General features: G+C 43.7%; 1 protein-coding gene across 1 annotated transcript in view; it reads right to left on the bottom strand.

The window, feature by feature from the left end:
• The window catches only part of OLFM3 (olfactomedin 3), a 177381-nt gene that overhangs the window by 14917 nt on the left and 136256 nt on the right, over window positions 1-26208 (bottom strand). Inside the window, exons 3-4 of the mRNA XM_040408756.1 lie at window positions 15865-16020; window positions 902-1121 (exon numbers count right to left, since the gene is read on the bottom strand). Of these exons, the coding sequence (XP_040264690.1) occupies window positions 902-1121; window positions 15865-16020 (376 nt within the window). The remainder of the gene's footprint in view (window positions 1-901; window positions 1122-15864; window positions 16021-26208) is intronic.

The following is a 26208-nucleotide window of genomic DNA, read 5'->3' as shown; positions in this document are numbered from 1 at the left end:
TCTTACTTTCACTTTGTAACATGTGCAGCCATTTTAGAAAAAATCCGAGTCGTTACCACGAAATGTGAGGAAATTCGGCTTTGTGGTGAATAAAATCTTTCCTAAACTTCGGATCGAATTCCACTTTGGATGCTTTGATTCACTCAACACTAATGATTACCATAGCATTACTATACCAAGATGTTTCATTTTTTCATGAATTTTAAGATAATGGAAGCTGAACACTGGTTGATTTTTATGGGCCGCAAAACAACTTTTTCTTTCAGACAGTTGGATATAAGGCGCAATTTAAGGCTACTTTCACACTAGCGTTCAGATGTTTCATCAGACGGACCCGCTCCTATAATGCAGACGTTCAGAACGGATCCGTCTGCATTATAGTTTGAAAAAAAAACAAAGTCTGAAAGTAGCCTGAGCGGATCCGTCCAGACTTTACATTGAAAGTCAATGGGGGACGGATCCGCTTGAAGATTGAGCCATATGGTGTCATCTTCAAGCGGATCCGTCCCCATTGACTTCCATTGTAAGTCTGGACGGATCCGCTCGCCTCCGCACGGCCAGGCGGACACCCGAACGCTGCAAGCAGCGTTCAGGTGTCCGCTCACTGAGCGGAGCGGAGGCTGAACGCTGGCAGACTGATGCATTCTGAGCGGATCCGCCTCCACTGAGAATGCATTAGGGCCGGACGGATGCGTTCGGGGCCGCTTGTGAGCCCCTTCAAACGGAGCCCACAAGCGGAGCCCCGAACGCTAGTGTGAAAGTAGCCTTAACCTGAATTAATGAAATTTACATTCATTACTTTTAAGGACAGACAACACTTATTGAAATATGCTGTGAACACCAAGTAATCACCGGGAGGCACAGAAAAATGATGTATAGAACAAGCAATGCCTAGTCTTACTCAGTTTTTTCATGCACTCTCTCAGACGAGACTCCAGGCCCAGGACCCTTTGGTGCAGCTCCTCATAGTCAAATGCTCCAATCTCTTGCTGAATGGTGGTAAGAATACCGGTCAGATTCCTGATCTCTTCCTTGAATTGTGTGATCAGGCGAGCATCTGTCTTATACTGCTCCAAAACTGGAATTAGTGGCTGCAGTTCATCCATTTTTTCTTTCAGATCCTGTGAGAAAGAGATCGTTCAAAATGGTATGATTTTTAGCGGATATACCAAGTCATCACTGTACCCACTCACTATACTTTTTCCTTGCTCATGCATCTCTGTATTGTGTCAGGAAGTCTGATGTCAGCATTCAATAAGTAGGCGCTCACATCATCATGATTTGTCTCCATGCATGGTCAATGATTTACTGCAACCTCAGAAGCAGCTCTCAGCTTTTCAAAATTATTCCCCTTTTGGCAACTATGGTTTTTCTATCTCTGGTAGGGATTGTAAGGAATAAGGGACTGAAGAGCCTGGGGTTGACAGGCAAGGTCACAAAGCTTCCTCTTTGTCCTACCACTAAGATGGCAGATTTTTCCATATCCTCAGCATAAACTAAAGTGAAATGAGATGCACAGGGAGGTACTTCTTTGCTGGCTGTGATGTTATATTGAGCACCCCAAATAAAATCCAGGAAAACAGAAGAACAGAAGACATACACAATCAGAGACGAACATGCTCGTGAAAGAACAGTTTCAAAGGCATGGTAGAAACTTCTTCTACCCACTCGTTGGGCCTAGGTCTTTTTCAGAATAAACATACTGTATACACAATAAAGGCTTTAAAACACTCTGTGACTTGTCACATATCACAGTTTGTGATATTGGATAGAGGCTAGTCATCTTAGATTCTGATATAGAACATTATACCACTGAATATGACTGATATTGGTGCAATATAGCTTTCATTTTTTTTTTTTATAGTTAGGTGCCTTGGTATGGTATCATTGTGAATCAGATGCAGTTACTGTATAGCATGTGGTACATGGATGTGTCATATCATGGAGGATGGTTTTAAAATTACTACTATATTGGGGATATGTTGCCTCCATTACTATGGTGGAGATACTGTAGTGTTGAGGGTGAAAGACACACACTGCTGTGCCTTTCCTTAAAAAATATGGGACAAAATAGTTGCGCTATTTTCTCCGGTACAATGCTGGACTGCTAAAAGGAACCCTGCGGGCCCCATTATAGTCAATGGGGTCTGTTTGGCCCGGTTCGTCTAAGTTATTTGCCTGGAATACAGCAGGATAACAGAAATCATTAGTGAAAATTTGAACAAACCCTAATAGTTTGGCTTTGACTTAACTGTTTTCATTTTTAATTGTTGTCTCAGTCTGGGCTACACTTTTTCAGACTGGGTTTCACAATGGGCTATGCTTTTCTTTCCAGCAAAAACATGAAACCTAAAAGACCCAATACCATCATAATGTCAGGATAGTTATATCATCCATCATGGCACCTGCTGCAATGGAATCCATGATGGCAATTTGCACAGAGCCATAAATAGACACCAAGTTACCATAAATGAAATTCAGAATTGCAGTAAATGATCATTCAACTATATAACTATTCATAACATGACATTACATTGGCAATGCCATCTTGATAATATTGAATGAACATTCACAGAGTAATTGAAGAGAGTCCACATAGATTGTAGCCACCACCGCAGGATTTCGAAGGTATAAATAGTTACAGTGGCTCAACCAGCACAGAATACACGGATTAGGTGCACTCTCCCTTGGTAACACCCACTACCAATAAGAGTAAGTATTTGGAAGTGTAAAGACTCAAATATCTGGCTGTTGCAGGGAGAAAAAAATTGCCACAATAAAAATAAAAGTGAAACAGTTTATTCGTATCTATAAGGTATAGATTACATACGAATGGTATCTATATGCTGGGTACATCAAACCCCCCCCATAAAATACACAAAATAAATAATTGCAATACTTCTTAGGAGAAACAATATACAGATGGATAATGTGCACACACGCCACATCAAAACATGAATGGACCGTTTGGTCAGGCAAGTAATAATGTGAATGCACCTTATCTGACCATATATTATTATAATCAGTACATGATAATTGCACATTGGTATTTGTGATTAAAATAAAGCAAATTGAATAAGCCAAATAGAAAGAGCGAGTTATTGGCAAAGCTCACTAAAAGCAGGGGGGGCTCGCACGCCGGGATACATATAAAGATACAGACCAGTCCCATATGAAAGACATACCTCCCAGAAGATCTGTCGGTGCCCAAGGCAGTCAGTCACGGAGCAGAGATCTTGGCAGCAGGAGTGGTAAGGGGGGCACATGGCAGGCACCATCTTGAAAGCTGGCAGGCACGTGCCAACCATATAACTAAATACAGGGGCGTAACTAGAAGTGACTGGGCCCCACAGCAAATATTTGTAAGGGCCCTTCCAGCGCGCTTCGCACCTCCCTCCTCCTGTGTAAACCCCACTCCTTTGGCACAGTGTAGCGGTATACTGTATATTGTGGGGCACAGTGTAGCGGTATACTGTATATTGTGGGGCACAGTGTAGCGGTATACTGTATATTGTGGGGCACAGTGTAGGCTATATGTGTATAACATAAACATATTTCATATGAAAACTTACAGTTACTTGACCCTTGGGGATCTCGAATACCACTTCAACACTTGGCCGGGGGCTCGGCGGAGCTGATGTTGTGCTTTATCCTAATGAGAAAGATTTCATAATAAGGATTTGGAGAAGGGGCAGAGGAATAGCAGAGCAGGGGGAGGCTGGTGCTGCTACTAGGGGGTCATACCATGGGGGAGTAATAAAGCCCACTATAATGCCCCCCCCAGTAGTAATAATTCTCCTTATAATGTGACAGTGCAAAAATACCCCCTTGTAATGCCCCCAGTTGAGTTAATGTCCCCATAGTGCCCCCATAATGTCCCAGTATAAAATACCCCTATATAGTGCCCCCAGTAAATTCCCCCATAGTGCTCCTCTCCCCCCTTCCTGCTAGTGCCCCCCATAATGTACCAGTATAAAATGCCCCATATATAGTGCCCCAGTAGATGCCCCTCAGTGTCCAGCCTCTGATAGGCTGCCGGCCTAGTGTCCCCCATAATGCCCCCCAATAATGTGCAAGTAAGTGTCCCCATAGATGCCCCCCCATCATGTGCCAGTATCAAGTGCCTCTCTCCTCCCCCCCACATGTCCCAGTATCATAGTGCCATCTCCCCCCCCCAATGTGCCAGTATCAAGTGCCTCTCTCCTTCCTACCCCCCATGTGCCAGTATCATAGTGCCAAACCCCCCCTTGTGCCAGTATCAAGTGCCTCTCTCTTCCCCCCCATGTCCCAGTATCATAGTGCCATCTCCCCCCCAAAAAAAAAGTGCCAGTATCAAGTGCCTCTCTCCCCCCCATGTGCCAGTATCATGGTGCCAAATCCACCCATGTGCCAGTAACAAGTGCCAACCCCCCCCCCCCCCCCACATGCCAGTATCAAGTGCCTCTCTCCTCCCCCCCATGTCCCAGTATCATAGTGCCATCTCCTCCCCCCCACAAAAAAAGTGCCAGTATCAAGTGCCTCTCTCCCTTCCCCCATGTGCCAGTATCAGGTGCCAACCCCTCTCCCCCCCATGTGCCAGTATCAGGTGCCTCTCTCCCCCCCAGGTGCCAGTATGAGGTGCCAACCCCCCTCCCCCCCAGGTGCCAGTATCAGGTGCCTCTCTCCCCCCCATGTGCCAGTATCAGGTGCCAACCCCCCCTCCCCCCAGGTGTCAGTATCAAGTGCCTCTCTCCTCCCCCCCATGTCCCAGTATCATAGTGCCATCTCCCCCCCACAAAAAAAGTGCCAGTATAAAGTGCCTCTCTCCCTCCCCTCCCCATGTGCCAGTATCAGGTGCCTCTCTCCCCCCCATGTGCCAGTATCAGGTGCCAACCCCCCCCTCCCCCCCAGGTGCCAGTATCAGGTGCCAACCCCTCCCCCCCCCCATGTGCCAGTATCAGGTGCCTCTCTCTCCCCCCCATGTGCCAGTATCAGGTGACAACCCCCCCAGGTGCCAGTATCAGGTGCCAACCCCTCTCCCCCCATGTGCCAGTATCAAGTGCCCCCCGCTCCCCCCATGGCAGTAACAGTCGGGTATTAAAAAAATTAAATAAACACTTCTACTTACCTCCATGTCAGCAATGCGATGCAGCCTCTTCCTGTGTCCCGCCCTGTATGTCCATATATGGAGTCAGTGCTTGTATTTCAGAAAAGTTTCTGCTGGGATTCGAACCCACGACCTTCTGTATCAGAGGCAAAGCACCTAACCACAAGACCATAAGAGCTGCCTTGCTGCTGACTGAAAAAATATTAGACTTCTACAGTTATAGCTGGCTAAGTGTACATCTATACACATGACAGCTGCTCATATATAGAGATATAGCAGAGTTGAGTGTGCTGGGACAGCTGTCATATAGAGATATAGCAGTGCTGGGTGTGTTGGGGCAGCTGTCATGTGTATATATGTACACTTAGCCAGCTATAACAGTAGAAGTCTCATATTTTTTCAATCAGTTGCAATGCCTCCTTTATGGCTGTGTGGGTAAATGCTTTGCCACTGATACATTGGAGGTTGTGGGTTCAAATCCCAGACACATCAGGAGACTTTAGGAGACAGTAAGATTAGATCACATTAGCGAGGGGGCCTGGTCAGCCGCTGCTGTGAAGGGGCCCTGAACATTAAGACAAGAATCGATATTTAACTAACTTGAAAATAAACTGTCACACACGCTGCCGGGCCCCGAAGCAGCTGCTTCCCCGGTAGTTACGCCGCTGCCTGTGTGTAGTGTCTGTGTGTGTTAATAAAAACTTAAAAAAAACTGAATGCGGTCCGGACGGGCCCCATAGCCACTGCTATGGTTGCAATGGCGATCCCTACGCCACTGACTAAATACCTACACAGGGACGCAGTGTCATAAGAGACATCTCGGGAGCTCTCCTCTATGAGTGGGGACTTGAGGCACAAACTCCACAGACCCACCAATACCTGTGGGACTCTTCTCCTGGGCAGAGTCCTAGATCTTGGAGGATACTGCTGCTGTGGACACTGAGATACTCCCTTGTTAGCCCAGTCCCCCATCTCTACTGGAGTCTGTCTGACCATTTCTGATACTAATTTGGGGACTATCTTATACCAAATTCCTGCTGTGCTACTAGTGCTGCTCATACCTATTTTCTTTTGAATATAGGTATTGTATTTGGGCCGCAAAACCACTACTTTTGTTGCTCCACCTGCTGCTAAATCATACATGGATGCCATGAGCCAAACGAAGCAGGGTAGTGGAAAACCTCTTACCCCAGAAACCTCAGCAGAAGCCTCTCAAATGATGAAGGCAATAGCTGCAAGTCAAGCAGCTCTCACAACAAAAATTTATCATCTTCAGTCCGACATCAGCTGTCTGCGCCATGATTTTGACAAAATATGTGAAAAGACAACTTAAGTGGAAGACAGACTAAGTGATGTAGAAGACACGACCCAGGCAGTTGGAAATGATACTAGACAACTGCAACAGCAAGTTAAGATGTTACAAGCCAGAGCTGAGGATGCTGAGAACCATAATAGACATAATAATATTCGTATTTTGGGCCTGCCAGAGCGTGCTGAGGGGTTTACCCACGAAAATATTTGTGAAACAACTGATCAGAGATGTGCTACAGCCTATTGCTCACCTCTACCCGTTCATATGAAGATCTTGAATTACAGAGACAGGGATGCCATACTGTTAGCGGCCCGAAAGAAGGGTAACATCACATATGAAAATTTACGGCTGTCTTTTTATCCGGACTTCACAACGGAGGTCCAAAAGAAAAGGAAGCAGTTTAATGAGGTTGGGGCACGACTAAGGGAGCAAAATATCAAATATGCAGGGATGGGGTGGGTTCTTGTTCTGTGGCTGTTTATGTCAGTGTGTGTGGGTGTGAATGTCTACTCCTTCATGGGACCTAGAGACTTGGCACGTTTTTCTCGGTGGATATATGGCATCAGTTAAGCTAATATCCTGTAATGTTAGGGGTCTTAACGATAAGATCCAACGATCTTTGGTTTTCAATTACTTAAAAAGTTATGCTCTAGATATAGTTATATTGCAAGAAACACACCTCCGGGGTCAGAAAGTGTTGGCTCTTAAACGTCCCTGGGTGGGATCCACATACCATGCGGTATACTCTAATTATGCTAGAGGGGTCTCTATTTTAGTTACCAAAAACCTTCTTCATCTCTGGAAGATATGTGATCTTGCACATCAGTATTAGAGGGTTGCAATATTTGGTTATAGGTCTGGTCTATACAGTATATACCACCCCCATTTTGTATGGAAATTCTTGATTCCATGTGCAAAGTAGCAATGTTCTCAGCAACTCTGTATATTATAATCCGCTGAGGGACAGATTAGTCCCCCAGGCCTCGCATAACAAGTCTATTTTAAACTGGGCGAAAAGCCTATGATCTAATAGAAGCATGACGTCATCTACATTCTACTGATACGCAATTCTCATGCTACTCGGTCTCCACAGGTTCTCTATTCCATATAGATCTAGCCTTTGTCTGCAGAGACTTATTACCATACATCAGAACTAGTGAATATCTACCTAGGGGCATTTCAGATCATGTCCCCTTCCTTCTGATTTTGTCCCAGCCACTGGCCCCTCCTGACAGGAAGTGGTGTTTGAATCCAATGTGGCTTGATGTTCTGCCAATGGAAGAGTAGCAGTCATGAAGCTAGGGTACACTACTGGGATGAGAATGAGGGGTCCTCGAACTCTCTGATAGAATGGGATGCTTTTAAGTCAGTTATGAGGGGGGCATAAATCTGCGCGATAGCAATGCATAGAACGGAATTATGTATAAAACGGACTAAGCTAGAGACTGAACTGTTAAACAGGGAGCGTGAATTTTCAATGGACCCGAGCAGTGAGAAGCAAAGCGAGTGGCTGGAAGCACAACGTCTATTTAATTTACACTTAACTGAATATACTCAAAAGAAACTCCTGGCCCAGAGGCAAGCTGTATTTTCAGACGGGGATAAAAATGGTAGGGCTTTAGTTTACTTGGGTCGCTCAGAGGCCCCCTCAAACAGTTGTTGCAGGAGTTATGAATGATCAGAGTGTACTAATGATAGAGCCTAGGGATGTGTGCCGCCAATTTGCCTCTTATTATTCTGACTTGTATGCCTCCAAAACTACGTGTACCCAAGGGGAGATAGCCCATTTTGTGGCGGGGATTAAACTTCCTACACTCACATGCGAAGATAGAAAGGCTTTGGCGGCACCCATAACAGAAGCTGAGATAGAATTTGCTATTAGTTCCTTAGCAACAAGGAAGGCCCTGGAGCCAGATGGTTTCCCGGCTGAATGGTACAAGTTCTTCTCTAAAGAACACAGTATCAGACTTGGGAGGCTTTTTGGGTATGCGTTTGAGCAGGGATCCTTACCCCCTTCTTTCTCTGAAGCAACAATTGTGGTGATCCACAAACCGGGGAAACCTCCAGACCAATGTAGCTCCTACTGACAAATATATTGCTCCTAAATCTTGATATTAAGATTCTTGCAAAAATACTAGCGTTGCGTCTGAGAGAGGTAATTCTCTCTTTAGTGGGGGTGGACCAGTCGGGCTTCATGCCGGGGAAAACTACGGATATAAATTTGAGACGGTTATACACTAATCTGCAGGTTAGTCACAACAGTCGGGGTATGAGAGTCCTTGCCTCATTGGATAATGAGAAAGCTTTTGATTCAGTGGAGTGGGATTTTATGTGGGCAACGCTTAAACAGATGGGCTACCCTAGGAATTTTCTGCATTGGTTACAACTGCTTTATAGGTCCCCCACAGCGAGGGTTAAAGTAAATGGGTATGTTTCAGACTCCTTCCCTCTGGGCAGGGGCACCAGGCAAGGCTGCCCCCTTTCCCCCTTGCTGTTTGCATTGATAATGGAGCCTCTATTCATACCTATTTCCTCCAACTCTTATATAGAAGGCTGGGAGGTGGCTGGCATCACAGAAAAACTTTCTTTATATGCGGATGACATGTTGGTATACCTGGCGAACCCTGGGAACTCCTTAGATGCACTTTTAGACACAGTAGACAGATTTGGCCGATTTTCGGGTCTCCGAGTGAATTGGGCTAAATCAAGTCTTTGCTTAATAGATGAATTTGATCCAATTCACGTCTCACAGCAATCCAAACTTCAAGTAGCAGAACAGTTTAAAATACTTAGCTATTAACATCCACAGAGAAGTTGCAAAATTCTATGAACTTAATGTCGTCCTCACCATGCAATATATCAGTAGGAAAATAGAAGCATGGAAGAGCTTGCCATTAAATTTGATAGGGCGTATAAATGATATAAAAATGATCCTCCTGCCTAAATTACTATATCTTTATAGAGCAGCTCCTATAAGACCACCTAAGAAACACTTTGTCAATATGGACAGGGTTTTCACTCCCTTTTTGTGGAGTAAGTCATGTCCCAGAATAGCGAGATAAACCCTTCAGGCACCTTACATGCGGAGGGGGGAAGGGGGGGGGGGGTGTCTAGCTCTGCTTAACCTCTCTATGCATTATATGGCTGTACAGCTGAGCTATGTGGCATGGTGGATTAGAGCGGAAGCGAGTAATCCAGCAGTGGTGTTGGAAGCGGCTTTAGTGGGGTCCTATGAGGCTCTTACAAACCTAGTGTATAGGAATAGGGCTGTCTCTACAAAGTACTATACACAGACGATGACTGCTACAGTGGCAATTTGGGTTAAGTGGGTTAAGGTGAACATAATCAAAGAGAGCGGGGAAGGCTGGTCGCCTTATTTACAGCTATGGAGAAATTGAGACTTGCCAGAATTGTTCTCATTAACTGACTTTGAATTTTGGCCCCAGAAAGGTTTGCGATACCTCACACAACTTTACGACAAAGGTTCATTCAGGTCTTTCAACAGCGTGAAACAGGAATTTAAACTGCCCCAGCACTGCCTGTATAGATATTTTCAGCTTCGACATGCTTGTCATGCTTAATTTGGCAAGGATCCGTTGAAACTGGAATGTAGCCCTATGGAGGTGGTAGTAAGGAGGGCTCAATTGGCCAAACTGGTTTTGACCCTTTATGCGTCATTGCTGGCTGAGCAGGACTCTCCACTGGGCAAGTTTTTTGTTAAGTGGAGATGTGATGTTAATGACCTGGAGGCTTCGCATGTGAAAGAACTGAGTCACATGTGGAGATCCACAGTCGTTAGTGCTAGAGACCAACTTATCCAGGTAAAATGGCTACACAGGATATACTATACACCAAGGAGACTATTTAAGATGTGTAAACTGCCCGACCCTTAGTGCACACGGTGTGGATATGTTTCATGGCGGTGTCCGATCATTTAAAGCTTTTGGAAAGAGTTCCATCAATGCTAAACTTGGCTTTCCTAATATTTGCACTGTGTTGACGAGTCTACTGGGACTAGTTAATGAGGTTATTCCCACTAAATTTGGTAGGCAACTTTACAGATTGCTCTTGTTCTATGCAAGGAAAACTATCCTCCTGAATTGGAAGCTCCCTAAGAATCCTACTATGCAACAGTGGATACAATTAGTTAATTCTAATTTGGAGTTATATAAGTTTGTATACGAACATAGAGGAACTCCTGACCATTTCCTGAAAATATGGGATCCTTGGATTAACGCCCAGTGTTACCTTAAAATACAAAGATATTTGTCTCGGTCCGGTGGGGGAGCGTATGTCTGTGTGTGTGAATGGAGTACTCTTGTGTATTTTGAGATAATGCTGATTCAGTGTCACTTATCCAGAATGATTTTCTTTGTTTCATGCTTTCTCTTCCAAACACAATTCGGTACTGCGACATCGAAGTTGTTTGTATAAGACACAGGAGACTTAATGTACTGGTTTACATTTACATTTAACTGTTCTTGGAGTGGTTGTATGGTCTTTGACAAATTCAATAAAAAGATACTATAAAAAAAAACAAAAAACGCTAAAAATGTTTGTTATAGCGTCAGATTAGGGCAATATTTTTATGGTTCGCTTAGTGTTTGCTTTAGATAGTTAGTATCCACGTTCCGATAACTCGCTCTTTCTATCAGTCCATTCATGTTTTGATGTGGCGTGTGTGCACATTATCCATCTGTATATTGTTTCTCCTAAGAAGTATTGCAATTATTTATTTAGTGTTTTTTTTTTTTTTTTTTTTTTGGGGGGGGGGGGGGGGGGGGGGGGTTATGTTTATTTTTGATGTACCCAGCATATAGATACTATTCGTATATGATCTATACCTTATAGATACGAATAAACTGTTTTTGTGGTAATTTTTTCCCCCTGCAACTGCCAGATATTTGAGTGCCCTCCGCACTCTTTACATTTAGAAATATATCTATGTAGAACTACATCATACAGGGTTTGTGGAAAACTGCGTGACATGGTAATGGCTGCTATAAGTTTTTTGCTACTTTTTGAAACTCCAACATATGATCACACAAAAATCAATAAACCAAATATTAAAATACTTTACATGAAAGGCAACCCAGAGACTAGTGTTCTCAATAGTGTCTTGATTTTTTGAGAAATGCTTTTTAGGTTGCTGCCATATATAGTTTTTTGGTGTGCGCTTTTTCCCCCTAAACAATGCATGCAAAAATGCACTTGTAGTGCTTTTTTAGGTGTTTTTGAAGCATTTTTAGTCTAAGGCCTCTTGCACACGAATGTGTGCGCCCCGTGGTCGTGGTGCGGCCTGCAAAATGTTGGCCACAATGCACAAACATCGTCCGTGGGGCAGTCGCAGCGTATAGCGTACTCATTCACTTTAATGTGTCCGCGATCCGGCCGTTACGCAAAAAGATAGGACATGTTCTATCTTTTTGCGGAACAGAAGTACGGGACGAAACCCCACGGAAGCACTCCGTAGTGCTCCCGTAGGGTTCCGTTCCGTGCTTCTGTTCCGCACCATTCCACATCTTCAGATTTGCGGACCCATTCAAGTGAATGGGTCCGCATCCGTGATATGGAATGCACAAGGACCGGCACCCGTGTATTGCGGATCCGGAAATGAGGTCCGCAATACGGTAAACGGGCGCACTTGTTCGTGTGCAAGAGGCCTTAGGCACTTTTGTAAGGATTATGGGGCACATTTATTAAGACCGACGTTTTAGACCTGGCGCGGGTGGGGCAAAGTCGCAGACAGCGCAATTAACCGTTGTGCCGATATCTGCGCCTGAAATATTCCTAATTTAGGTGTATTTAAGCATAGTAAATGACCCCTATGTTTAGAGTTTTTTTCTAGTTTTTATCATTTGTGTTCTTGCTGGCATTTTTTGCTGCATTTTTATGTTAAAAATACCATCCCTAGATGTTACACAGAAGTCTATGGGAATTAGTAAATGGGGCACAAACATTTTTATTCTAGTGGCTTTTTTTTTTACACTTCAGGTGTAATTTCGGATCATTGACATTCTTTTCAAATTGGAGCATGCTCTGGGTATGGCTTTTTTCTTTCATTTTCTACCGTTTTGCCTCATAGAAATCCATTGATTTTTTTGTCCTACTTTAAAAAACACAAGTGGCAATGTGTGTTGCATTGTTTAACCCTGTAAATGACTGCTTACTCTCTTTCTGCAGTGATGTATTTTTGTGTTGTCGTAGTAGATGGGGGTCAACAGCTACTGAAGCTCTCCTGCACTAAAAACAAACTGCGGTTCTTAGCACAGCCTCTTGCTTCACAGCCATGGTTGAAGGTAGCGCCTAAGCTGGCTGTTAACCCTTTGATTGTCACTGGGTTTGGAGTTAGGTTGCTCAGTGACCTAATAAGAGATTAGGGAAGCCATCTGCAGTTAATCCTGAGGACCTATGAAGGACCTAGGGCTGGCTGACTGGTTATCCTGCTGTTAGGGCGCACTGGTGTTTTCTTAACTGCAGCCTGTGTCATAGCGATACAGGATATAATAGTAACATAGAAGAGTATGCTAATACAATATACGTTTAAAATGTATTTAGAAATAAATGTAATAAAAATACAAAATAGAATGTTGCAAAAAACTTAGAAAACAAAATCACCATTATAAAATACATTTTATTGTGCACACATTAAATAAAAAATACTACTAGAATAAACTTATCAGGTACCGTAATTTAGTGTGAAACAGAAATAGCATTTCTGCAGCAAAAAAATTAAATATATATATATATATATATATATATATATATATACATATATTACACCATAACTTATATGTACCTAGGCACAATGCCAAAAAAATAATAACATTTCTCCTGCATAAAGCAAGGCCTCAGATAGCTATGTCAAATATAAAATAAAAAAGTTATGACTGCTGAAATACAGTGAGGCAAAAATGTAAAAAAAATAAGATTAAATATCCAGGTCCTTAAGGCATTTTCGGGCCTGACCATTAAAGGGTTAGGCCTCATGCACACGACCGTTGTGTGCACCCGTGGCCGTTGTGCCGTTTTCCGTTTTTTTTCGCGGACCCATTGACTTTCAATGGGTCCGTGGAAAAAACGGAAAATGCACCGTTTTGCAGCCGCATCTGTGATCCGTGTTTCCTGGCCGTGAAAAAAATATGACCTGTCCTATTTTTTTCACGGCCAACGGTTCACGGACCCATTCAAGTCAATGGGTCCGTGAAAGAACACGGATGCACACAAGATTGGCATCCGTGTCCGTGGCCGTAGGTTACATTTTATACAGACGAATCCGAAGATCCGTCTGCATAAAAGCTTTTTCATAGCTGAGTTTTCACTTCGAGAAAACTCAGAACCGACAGTATATTCTAACACAGAGGCGTCCCCATGGTGATGGGGACGCTTCAGGTTAGAATATACTAAAAGAACTGTGTACATGACTGCCCCCTGCTGCCTGGCAAATGCTGCCAGGCAGCAGGGGGCAGCCCCCCCCCCTGTAGTTAACACATTGGTGGCCAGTGTGGCCGCCCCCCCCCTCCCTCCCCTGTAGTTAACTCATTGGTGGCCAGTGGGCCCCCCCTTCCCCTGTAGTTAACTCATTGGTGGCCAGTGCGGCCGGCCCCCCTCCCTCCCCTGTAGTTAACTCGTTGGTCGCCAGTGGGCCCCCCCTCCCCTGTAGTTAACTCATTGGTGGCCAGTGCGGCCGGCCCCCCTCCCTCCCCTGTAGTTAACTCGTTGGTGGCCAGTGGGCCCCCCTCCCTCCCCTGTAGTTAACTCGTTGGTGGCCAGTGGGCCTTCTCCCCTCCCTCCCCCTCCTAATTAAAATCTCCCCCCTATCATTGGTGGCAGCGGAGTGTACCAATCGGAGTCCCAGTTTAATCGCTGGGGCTCCGATCGGTAACCATGGCAACCAGGACGCTACTGCTGTCCCGGTTGCCATGGTTACTTAGCAATTTGTAGAACCATTATACTTACCTGCGAGCTGCGATCTCTGCGTCCGGCCGGGAGCTCCTCCTACTGGTAAGTGACAGGTCATGTCACTTACCAGTAGGAGGAGCTCCCGGCCGGATGCAGACATCGCAGACATCGCAGCTCGCAGGTAAGTATAATGGTTCTACAAATTGCTAAGTAACCATGGCAACCGGGACAGCAGTAGCGATTAAACTGGGACTCCGATCGGTACACTCCGCTGCCACCAATGATAGGGGGGAGATTTTAATTAGGAGGGGGAGGGAGGGGAGAAGGCCCACTGGCCACCAACGAGTTAACTACAGGGGAGGGAGGGGGGGCCCACTGGCCACCGACGAGTTAACTACAGGGGAGGGAGGGGGGCCGGCCGCACTGGCCACCAATGAGTTAACTACAGGGGAGGGGGGGCCCACTGGCGACCAACGAGTTAACTACAGGGGAGGGAGGGGGGCCGGCCGCACTGGCCACCAATGAGTTAACTACAGGGGAGGGGGGGCCCACTGGCCACCAATGAGTTAACTACAGGGGAGGGGGGGGGCGGCCGCACTGGCCACCAATGAGTTAACTACAGGGGAGGGAGGGGGGGGGGGCGGCCACACTGGCCACCAATGTGTTAACTACAGGGGGGGGGGTCTGCCCCCTGCTGCCTGGCAGCACCTGCCAGGCAGCAGGGGGCAGTCATGTACACAGTTCTTTTAGTATATTCTAACCTGAAGCGTCCCCATCACCATGGGAACGCCTCTGTGTTAGAATATACTGTCGGATTTGAGTTTCACAATGTAACTCAAATCCGACGGTATATTCTAACATAGAGGCGTTCCCATGGTGATGGGGACGCTTCAAGTTAAAATATACCATCGGATTGGAGAAAACTCAGATCCTATGGTATATTAACTCCTGACTTTACATTGAAAGTCAATGGGGGACGGATCCGTTTGAAATTGCACCATATTGTGTCAACGTCAAACGGATCCATCCCCATTGACTTGCATTCCAATTCAGGACGGATCCGTTTGGCTCCACACGGCCAGGCGGACACCAAAACGACTTTTTTTTCATGTCCGTGGATCCTCCAAAAATCAAGGAAGACCCACGAACGAAAAAACGGTCATGGATCACGGAAAAACGGAACCCCGTTTTGCGGACCCGCAAAAAAATACGGTCGTGTGCATGAGGCCTAAATGGCATTCTTGCATGGATTTTTTTTGTTTTTACTTTTTTTGCATACTGTTTTAACATTATAGTGGGATTTATAGTTTCCTATAAAATTACAAGACATTCAAAAAACTCCATGAAAGACTGGATGTGCTCAGACACACTGTTTGGTCAAAAATGCCACAAAAGATCTGAAAACGGTCAGACATTTTTGAATGCTTTTTTTATAGGCAAAAAAACCCCCATACAAAAATCTGTGTGGTAGTACCCTTAGGAAGAACACGCTAAGCAAGTTCACTAATTATTTTGGTTTGCAGGCTTTTATGAATTAATAGTGTTGAGTAACCTGTGCTCTTACCTGAAAGTGACGTGTCAGAAGTGTTTTACGATCTTCCTCAATTTGCCTAAATTTGGACCGAAGGCCCTTCATCTGAGTCTCCATCTTCTGCACGTACTGGAAGTCCCTCTGTGTGCGCAAGTTTAACACTTCTATGGATTGTGACATGTTCTGCACCTAAACAATTGGGAAATCATATTTATTAATGTAATCTTAATGAAAGTAAACACTTCTATATTCTAACAGATCAATTTATGCTAAGTAAAGCTGACAATACAGATAGACAAGACTGACAATCTTGTAGAAAATCTGATTTTATGTAGGAATAAAACTAGGTCTAAGAGGCACGTCGCCACTGTAGGCAGTTATTAGCCACAGCGAAACAGATGACGATGTCCATATCTGACTAGAAGAAAGCAAGCCAGGGACCGGAAGATGGATGAGCGGGTGGTAAGGCAGTATCGGGGAGCAAGTACTGTAAGTCTTTAAATAGGTGACATAGGATCCCCGGAAAAAAAGCTAAAAGTTAATTATTACTGGAAAACACCTTGTATGGGCAAGATTAAAAAGTGGATTGGAAATCTGCTGCAGACAAAAGTGAGGTCCTGTTCACATTATTAATCTAACCCTAGGTTCACATTTTCATTTTACAGTGAATGTCTACGGACCGAAAAACAGAAAGAAAAAAGATATGTTAGCCCCCCGATCCATCATATAATGCACTACAACAACACCCAACAGACTCCATTGTCTATTATGTGAAGCACCGAGTTTCCATTGAGTTGGCCATCATTCAGCATTCTGGACCTTATTTGTCCTGCATTTTTCCTGGAATCTGAAATAGAGGTACCATGTGCTACTAGTCTTCATCCTAAACAGGTTATTAAAATGTACCTGTTGGTGAGTTCCTTCAGACAAAGAGAGCTTGCAACCAATATCAAGATTACATGCAGAAAAACAACTTTAGACAGCACTCCAATTGAAATGAATCATGTCTTTAGTACTCCAGTCGAGGATAGTGCATTACAATAGCAATGTTTTGGGCAATAACTTGATCTAACCTGTTGTCAAGCCAGTTTTTGTTTGCACCCCGCAAACTATTAACTGGCTTGACAAAGGGCCAGATCATGTTATGGCCTTGCTACTGTAAGGGAACGGCCACATGGAGCAGCCGCCAGGGGCGGATTGGCAATATACCTTACTGGAAATCCACTCTTGCTCTGCTTAGGAATCCCCTGCCTGACTCCATACATGGCTATTTCCATATATAGAGTCATCCTTGGGGGTATCCCCACTGTTAGCATTCTGACAGTGTATGGGGATACCCCTGTATATTTAAAATGTTTTCTGTTTCTACATTTAAATTTAGAGAATTAAATGACTTGTACATGTACAGTCTATGGGAACAGCAATCAAATGATTGCATGTTAGAGTCCCCAAGGGTGACTTAAAATAGGTGAAAAAAAGTTTTCAAAACTATAAAAAAAAAAAAGTTCAATTGGCCCCTTTCCCCATATTAACAAAACTAAACTATAAAAAATAAAGATCATTGTCATTGTTGTGCACAAAATGCCTGTACTATTAAAACATGAATGTATTTATTCTGTTTGGTAAACTCCATAATGAAAAAAAATCTAAACTGCAGAAGAAAAAAGAAATGATCAAAAAGGCATATTCCAAAATGGTATCAATAAAAAATACAGATTTCCCCACAAACCCCCGCCTACTTAGCATGGCCACACCTTCTGCTAGTTTGGCTCCGCCTACAACATAGTGCAACTTCTATGATTTTTTCCAGGGCCACTTTGAGTTCCCAATCCACCCCTGGCAGCCGTGATACAGTTGGGTTGTGGCAGCGTTGTGCTCAAGAACCGTGCGGCCATTTAGCCACAGCTTTTCATTTAACTAATGAAGACCGCGAATAGTCGGTCTTCGTTGTTAAGGGCCGCGTGTTATTGAAGGTGCTGTGCGGCGATTAACAATGATGACTGATTATACGTTGCAGTCTTCTAATTAGCAGTGCAGTTCTTGGCTGCAGCACGGACACAATTCGACTATATGACGGACACTATCTTTGGCTGCAGTGAGAAAGGCACTATCTTTGGCTGCAGTGAGAAAGAAATTATAAATTGCAATTGGAGTGCTGTCTGAAGTCATTTTTCTGCATCTGAGTTACAGGGTTCTTAGGTGGAGTATTGTAGGACCAGAACAGGACGAGCACCCTACAAAAGTCCCAAGTTAGAGGAGTGCTGTGGCAGATATATTTATAGATACGATACCAAGTTTATAATCAGGAAAAACATCATTACCTAACAGTTTTAATGCCAGAGGTTATCATAAAGGGTTATCATAAAGGCTTAATAGATAGAGCCACTACTATCTCAGAAAGCAGACCTAGACAGAATCTCTTATCTAATTCACAGTGCAAGAAAATGCATCATGTGAACAGGCAGATCACTTTCTTCAAGTGTTATAGTCAAGATTATTCTCAAACAGTGGAGATTATAAAAAAAAATATACCTTCCAGTTTTATTTAGGGATCCCATAGTATATTCAATCTTATAACCAGGGTGTAATTTAGTTTAAAAAAAATAACGTACGGTAATTTGGGTAGTCTCAGTTCACCTTCTATGTTTTACAATGTTTTACGTGGGGCAAACTTGGCTATAATTAAATGGTAGCTACAAATGTCGGAAACATCATTGCCACATGTGTAAACATACAGTATAACACCAACCAAAAACTTTTACCTCCTTCTTAATGCACAAAGAATATGAGATTAAATCCTTCTTATCATGCGATACCACACATGCTATTATGATCATTGTCAGTTACAGTATGTGGGTAGTACCAGGAGAACTTTCAGGAAACATATAGGAAAACATTAATATGATATTAAAAATCCACCAAGTAGAAGTGTATCCGGTGCATAACTCTGGTGGATCCTCCGCCTTCCTAGCTGTCTTACATTTAGACTATTTTCTAAGCCTAAAACAGGTGAAGAAAATAGTAAATGAGATGGGCCTGCCGACCTATGTCCTTCCCCGCCCACTCCAGGCCCACTTTTTTAGACCTGGAGTGAGCGGGAGATGTCGCAGATTACGGTGCAAAGGTCCTCTGCGCTAGAAATATGCCTAATTTAGACATATTTCTGGTTGATAAATTACCCCTACTGTTCATCAGACTTATCGTCAACAGGCAGTCAATATATAGACGCATTTATCTAGTTAACTTGTGCCTTTATTTTTAATCTGTTCTGTTATAAATAGACTTACTGTGCATCAGACTAATTGTCAACAGGTGGTCTAATATATAGGTGCATTTAACAAGCACACTTGCTGTGCCATTAATACTTAATCTGTTCTGTCATAAATAGACTTACTGTGCATCAAACTCATTGTTAACAGAAGGTCTAATGAATACGTACGTTTATCAAGTTCACATGCTGTGCCATTTCTACTTAATCTGCTCCATTATACATAGACTTACTGTCCTTCCGACTTAGTCTCAACAGGAGGTCTAATATATATATAGGCGTGTTTATCTAGTTCACCTGCTGCACCATTTTTACTTGATCTACTCTGTTAGATATAGACTTCCTGTGCATCAGACTCATTGTCAACAAGTGGTTTAATATATAGGCGCATTTAGGCTACTTTCACACTAGCGTTTTTCTTTTCCGGCGCTTAGTTCCGTCCTAGGGGCTCAAACTCGGAAAAGAACTGATCAGTTTTATCCTAATGCATTCTGAATGGAGAGCATTCCATTCAGGATGCATCAGGATGTCTTCAGTTCAGTCTTTTTGACTGATCAGGCTTTTCAGAAAACCGTAGCATGTTGTATTTTTACCTCCGGCCAAAAATCCTGAACACTTTGACTGAACGCCGGATCCGGTCTTTTTCCCATTGACTTGCATTAACGCCGGATCCGGCGCCGTGTGTTCAGTCAAACCGGATCCGGCTTTTGCATGTTAAACCCGAAAAATGTAAAAAAAAAGTTAAAGTCCATAAATGGCAGATCCATTTTTTCCAATGCATTTTTTCATTGTGATCAAAATCCTGATCAGGATTCAAATGTAATCCGTTTTCACATGTTTTTCCGGATCCGGCGGGCAGTTCCGGTGTCGGAATTGAACGCTGGATTTAAACAACGCTAGTGTGAAAGTAGCCTTATCTAGTTCATTTGCTGTGCCATTAAGACTTAATCTGTTCTTACTGTGCATCACACTAAGTCTCAACAGGCAGTCTAATATATAGGTGTGTTTATCTAGTTCACCTGCTGCGCCATTTTACTTGATCTACTCTGTTAGATATAGACTTCCTGTGCATCAGACTCATTGTCAACAAGTGGTCTAATATATAGGCGCATTTATCTAGTTCACCTGCTGCGCCATTAAGACTTAATCTGTTCTTACTGTGCATCAGACTTAGTCTCAACAGACAGTCTAATATATAGGCACATTTATCTAGTTCCACTGCGCCATTTATACTTAGTTACATTATTGATTCAGTGACTGTACCCTATGGCCAACAGACTTTTGCCTGGGCCCTCAAAAGGAACAGGCAGTGGCAAAAATGTTGCTGTAGCTGGCACAACTAACAGAAGAAGAAGGGGTGGTGGTAGTAGCAGCTGCAGCAACAGGCCAGAGCTGCCACTGTCATCCAATGATTGTGTTTTGACCAACAATCCAGCTGCACTGGAATGGTTGAGTCGTTCTTCAACATCATCTCAAGTGACATCAGACACCCACACAGCCAGAAATCGGTGGGTTCCTCTGACATCACAGTTAGAGTGGCCCAGGAACAACCTCTGTGCCCTCACCTGTCTTGCAACTGCCTCTTACTTTTGCTGCTTCTTTTGCTTGGAAAGTAATTCATGCTGTCGGCCCTGCTCTGCTTTTCAGAGAGGACGAGCTTAGTGAGGATGCTCAGCAGCTACAGGCCAGCACAGACTTGAAGGAGAGGTGCGTTGCATCCTCCTTTAAACGTGCAACTATCGATGATGGCAGACGAGTGGGAGAACAGGTTGCAAGCGGTGAGGGACGTGGCCATGAGACTGGTGAGGGTGATATAAGTGACGAGCAGACAGTAGTGGCTGAAGACATAGCTAATTGCATGTGGGAGCCGGGTGAAGAGAGGACATCATCATCTGGGGGTGAGGGTGGCAGCAGGCCCGTGAGACAGCAGTTTGGTGGTAGTGTGCTGATGAGCCAGAAGGGTGTAAGAAGTATGAGATCTGGAGCCAACCACACCCAGGGTAGACCATCTGCTATTCAGGAGCCTACCTGTCAGGCAGCAATTAGTGATGCATTGGTTCATAAAGGCAGCAGCAGGCAGTGGGGGTAAAATGCCATCTCTAAAAAAGTGGTACCAAACCTGCACATTTTGAGCAGAAGGTGGGCCAGTCCTTGAGCTTGTCGGCATACCAGCGCTGACATGTGAAGCTGTAACTATGGTCAAGGGCAATATATACCCTTTACAGCCCACTGGTGGGCCCAGGCATGCCAGCAACTTGGCCAGGTGATAGCAATGCCGCCTCCATGTTGTAATTGTGGGATTTCAGTGCCAATATACTCCTCTTCTTCCTTATCCTCCACCTTGTCCTCAGCCTCCACTGTAGGAACAGTTCAGGGTGGTCCTCCAGCATACCACCTAAGCAGAGCATGGCGTTGTCACACAATTCTACACTTCGTCAGCCTGGGTGAACAGAGTCACACCAGGGAGGAACTGCTCCACGTCATCAACCAAGAAATCGAATCCTGACTGTCTCCTCGCCAACTGGTTATACAAACCATGGTCACTGATAACGGGAAGAACATTTTGCCTGCACTACACCAGGGAGAGCTGACTCATGCACCTTACACTGTGCACATCTTTAATCTAGTTGTCACCCAGTTCCTGAAGTCTTCCAACCAACTACTAGACATCTTGAAAATGTCAAGGAAACTGTGCATGCACTTTAGTCACTCTTACCATGCAAAACACGTCCTCCTTGACCTGCAAAGGCAGAATGGTGCCCCCCCTCCCCATCACCTCATATGCGATGTTTCCACATGTTGGACCTCCATGCTCCACTTGTTGGACCGACTGTATGAGCAGAGAAAACAAATCACCAATTTCTAGATGATGAAGATGAACTACTCCCCAGTGAAACTTTGATGTTAGACTGCGGCAGCTCATGCGTGACACCTGCCATTAGCTCAGGCCCTTTGAGGAGGCCACTTTATTTGTCAGTCACCAGGACTACTGGATAAATAATTTCATTCCACTCCTTCATGTCCTGGAACTGTTAAATCTGGCTTGACAGGGAACAGGAGATGTGGCGCCTACATCTCACGGCCACCTGAGCCCTGTGGAGACTGAACTGGCACAGGAGAAAGATGAGGACGAGGAAGAGGACTAAAAACCCCGAAATTCTATATAGAACTAGTTGGTTTATCTGCCCAAGCGACAGGAGAGGAGCAGGATGAGCTAGAGGGCGATGACGAAGACGATGCAGATGATCCTGACAGACCATGGCAGTATGCAGTGGAGATGGAGGCAAGTAGTTCCTCCGAGTCCCTTGCACAAATGGCTAGATGCATGATGAGTTGATTGCGTAGTGTCAGCCTCATTATCACCATTTGTAAAAATACAAACAGGAAAAATAGGGCGCCACATGTGCGGTATCAGTTATTTAATAGTGGTAAAAAAAACAAATTTGCTTACCAAATGGCGTTGTGAGGAGTCACAACTGTAGAATGCTTGCCTAGTTATTTAAAATCCTGACCAGTAAGCGGTTGTCCTAGGCTGCAGCCGTGGTCCTCTGTGCTTCTCTGGAGCAAATGACAGGCTTAGTAGATAACTGGAAAAATAATTCAGGATCATGGAAGGCGCTGCCAGGACTAGGATAAATGGTACATCAGGAACGATGTTGATGATGAAGAATAATCTTTATTTACAGGTATTCTACATGTTTCGAGGGCTTGATTGCCATCTTCAACAGGACTACATTGAAAAGAATCACAACACATTTAAAACAGATAATGATAAATTTCAGTGGCTCAACTGTCGCAGAAGCATGGAATACGTGCACTCTCCTAAGGCAACATCCGGTGCCAAAAAATTATGAATCCAGAGATAAATTAAGTAGTATGGAGGGCACTCAAATATCCGGTTGTTTGCATAGAAACTACACTTCAAAATAGTTATATGATTCTGGGAGGAAGTGACCCTACAGAGAAGGTTGGAGCCTGAGACCCGGGGTGTAACCTGTGCTTAGAGAAAGAAATAGAAGCGCACCAGAACAGATAACGATTAGCTGATCCAACACATCCAGGAAGTGACGGCGGTCCCATGACACCTGGGACACAAGCCATCCAAACCGCGAGCATAGAGCCTGCAGAGTACGCCTCACAAGCATCCTCGGGCTCCAGGACTGGTAACATAAAATGCTCATCTAAGTTATTGTTTTAAATCTACACCGGTGGCTTTTTGATATCACATGCCAGCATCCAGCAAACTATATATAGTGACGGGTGTCGAACCACTAAGCATCTTCATGTGGGATTGTTAAGCATTCTTATGATACCAACAAAGAAAATATTCTGTACCTCATAAGCAACAAAAATACGGATATAAATATGAAGTCAGCTTGCTGTGAAATACGAAATGCGAATATATGGACACTGGAAAGTATGACCTCATTCCCCATTGCTGAATATCAGCAAATGTAAATTTGATATTATCATACAGGGGGTATAATATACTCCAGTGTATGCATACACAATTATAAGAAATCATTGGGATTGGAATTTGAAGCCCATCTTATGACTATTTATTTTTATCTTTATCGATTCTTATTTTTTTAAATTTTTTATACACTGCCTGTCCAAAAAAAAGTTGCCACTTGGATTTAACTAAGCAAATAGGTATGAGCCTCCTATTGGATAATTACTGCATGGGCGATAATCTTTCAGCTGGCAACAAGTTATTTAACCCCAACTGGTGCAATGAGTTGCTTCTCATTTCTTAAACAACCATGTCGAAAGACACATCTTGTGGTTGTGGAAAATACACTCACCTAAAGAGTTATTAGGAACACCATACTAATACGGTGTTGGACCCCCTTTTGCCTTCAGAACTGCCTTAATTCTACGTGGCATTGATTCAACAAGGTGCTGATAGCATTCTTTAGAAATGTTGGCCCATATTGATAGGATAGCATCTTGCAGTTGATGGAGATTTGAGGGATGCACATCCAGGGCACGAAGCTCCCGTTCCACCACATCCCAAAGATGCTCTATTGGGTTGAGATCTGGTGACAGTGGGGGCCATTTTAGTACAGTGAACTCATTGTCATGTTTAAGAAACCAATTTGAAATGATTCGAGCTTTGTGACATGGTGCATTATCCTGCTGGAAGTAGCCATCAGAGGATGGATACATGTTCTCATTCTGTTTACGCCAAATTCGGACTCTACCATTTGAATGTCTCAACAGAAATCGAGACTCATCAGACCAGGCAACATTTTTCCAGTCTTCAACAGTCCAATTTTGGTGAGCTCGTGCAAATTGTAGCCTCTTTTTCCTATTTGTAGTGGAGATGAGTGGTACCCGGTGGGGTCTTCTGCTGTTGTAGCCCATCCGCCTCAAGGTTGTGCGTGTTGTGGCTTCACAAATGCTTTGCTGCATACCTCGGTTGTAATGAGTGGTTATTTCAGTCAACGTTGCTCTTCTATCAGCTTGAGTCAGTCGGCCAATTCTCCTCTGACCTCTAGCATCCACAAGGCATTTTTGCCCAAAGGACTGCCGCATACTGGATGTTTTTCCCTTTTCACACCATTCTTTGTAAACCCTAGAAATGGTTGTGCGTGAAAATCCAAGTAACTGAGCAGATTGTGAAATACTCAGACTGGCCCGTCTGGCACCAACAACCATGCCACGCTCAAAATTGCTTAAATCACCTTTCTTTCCCATTCTGTCATTCAGTTTGGAGTTCAGGATATTGTCTTGACCAGGACCACACCCCTAAATGCATTGAAGCAACTGCCATTTGATTGGTTGACTAGATAATTGCATTAATGAGAAATAGAACAGGTGTTCCTAATAATTCTTTAGGTGAGTGTCTATAGGAGTGACTGGCAATCTCAGCTCATATACAGTAGTAGTGTGCTTGAATAGTTTATAAAAATAATAATAATAAAAAAAGATCAAAACAATATAAAGATAAAAATATATGTATATAAAAACGGTAAAAAGGTTACTAGTAGTAGGGTTCTCTGTTATTCCTCTTCCAGAAATAGTTATCACGGGTGGAAAATAATAATAATAATTTAAGTGAAATTGTGTCTAAGTTTGTACATACAGTACAGACCAAAAGTTTGGACACACCTTCTCATTCAAAGAGTTTTCTTTATTTTCATGACTATGAAGGCATCAAAACTATGAATTAACACATGTGGAATTATATACATAACAAACAAGTGTGAAACAACTGAAAATATGTCATATTGTAGGTTCTTCAAAGTAGCCACCTTTTGCTTTGATTACTGCTCTGCACACTCTTGGCATTCTCTTGATGAGCTTCAAGAGGTAGTCCCCTGAAATGGTATTCCAACAGTCTTGAAGGAGTTCCCAGAGATGCTTAGCACTTGTTGCCCTTTTTGCCTTCACTCTGCGGTCCAGCTCACCCCAAACCATCTCGATTGGGTTCAGGTCCGGTGACTGTGGAGGCCAGGTCATCTGGCGCAGCACCCCATCACTCTCCTTCATGGTCAAATAGCCCTTACTTTCAAAGTTTTACCAATTTTTCGGCTGACTGACTGACCTTCATTTCTTAAAGTAATGATGGCCACTCGTTTTTCTTTACTTAGCTGCTTTTTTCTTGCCATAATACAAATTCTAACAGTCTATTCAGTAGGACTATCAGCTGTGTATCCACCTGACTTCTCCTCAACGCCACTGATGGTCCCAACCCCATTTATAAGGCAAGAAATCCCACTTATTAAACCTGACAGGGCACACCTGTGAAGTGAAAACCATTTCAGGGGACTACCTCTTGAAGCTCATCAAGAGAATGCCAAGAGTGTGCAAAGCAGTAATCAAAGCAAAAGGTGGCTACTTTAATGAACCTAGAATATGACATATTTTCAGTTGTTTCACACTTGTTTGTTATGTATATAATTCCACATGTGTTAATTCATAGTTTTGATGCCTTCAGTGTGAATCTACAATTTTCATAGTATAGAAAATAACTCTTTGAATGAGAAGGTGTGTCCAAACTTTTGGTCTTTACTGTATAAAGAGGAAATATTGTTCTTGGTCGGTTGGATTGCAGCAGATGATGCTTCCAGTCGGTTAAGCACCACCCTGTCTTACACAAAGTC

This window comes from Bufo bufo, chromosome 9, assembly GCF_905171765.1.
Source record: "Bufo bufo chromosome 9, aBufBuf1.1, whole genome shotgun sequence".
NCBI lineage: Eukaryota > Metazoa > Chordata > Amphibia > Anura > Bufonidae > Bufo > Bufo bufo.
The sequence above is the reverse complement of the archived record's forward strand: the minus strand, read 5'-3'. Positions and strand labels throughout refer to the sequence as shown.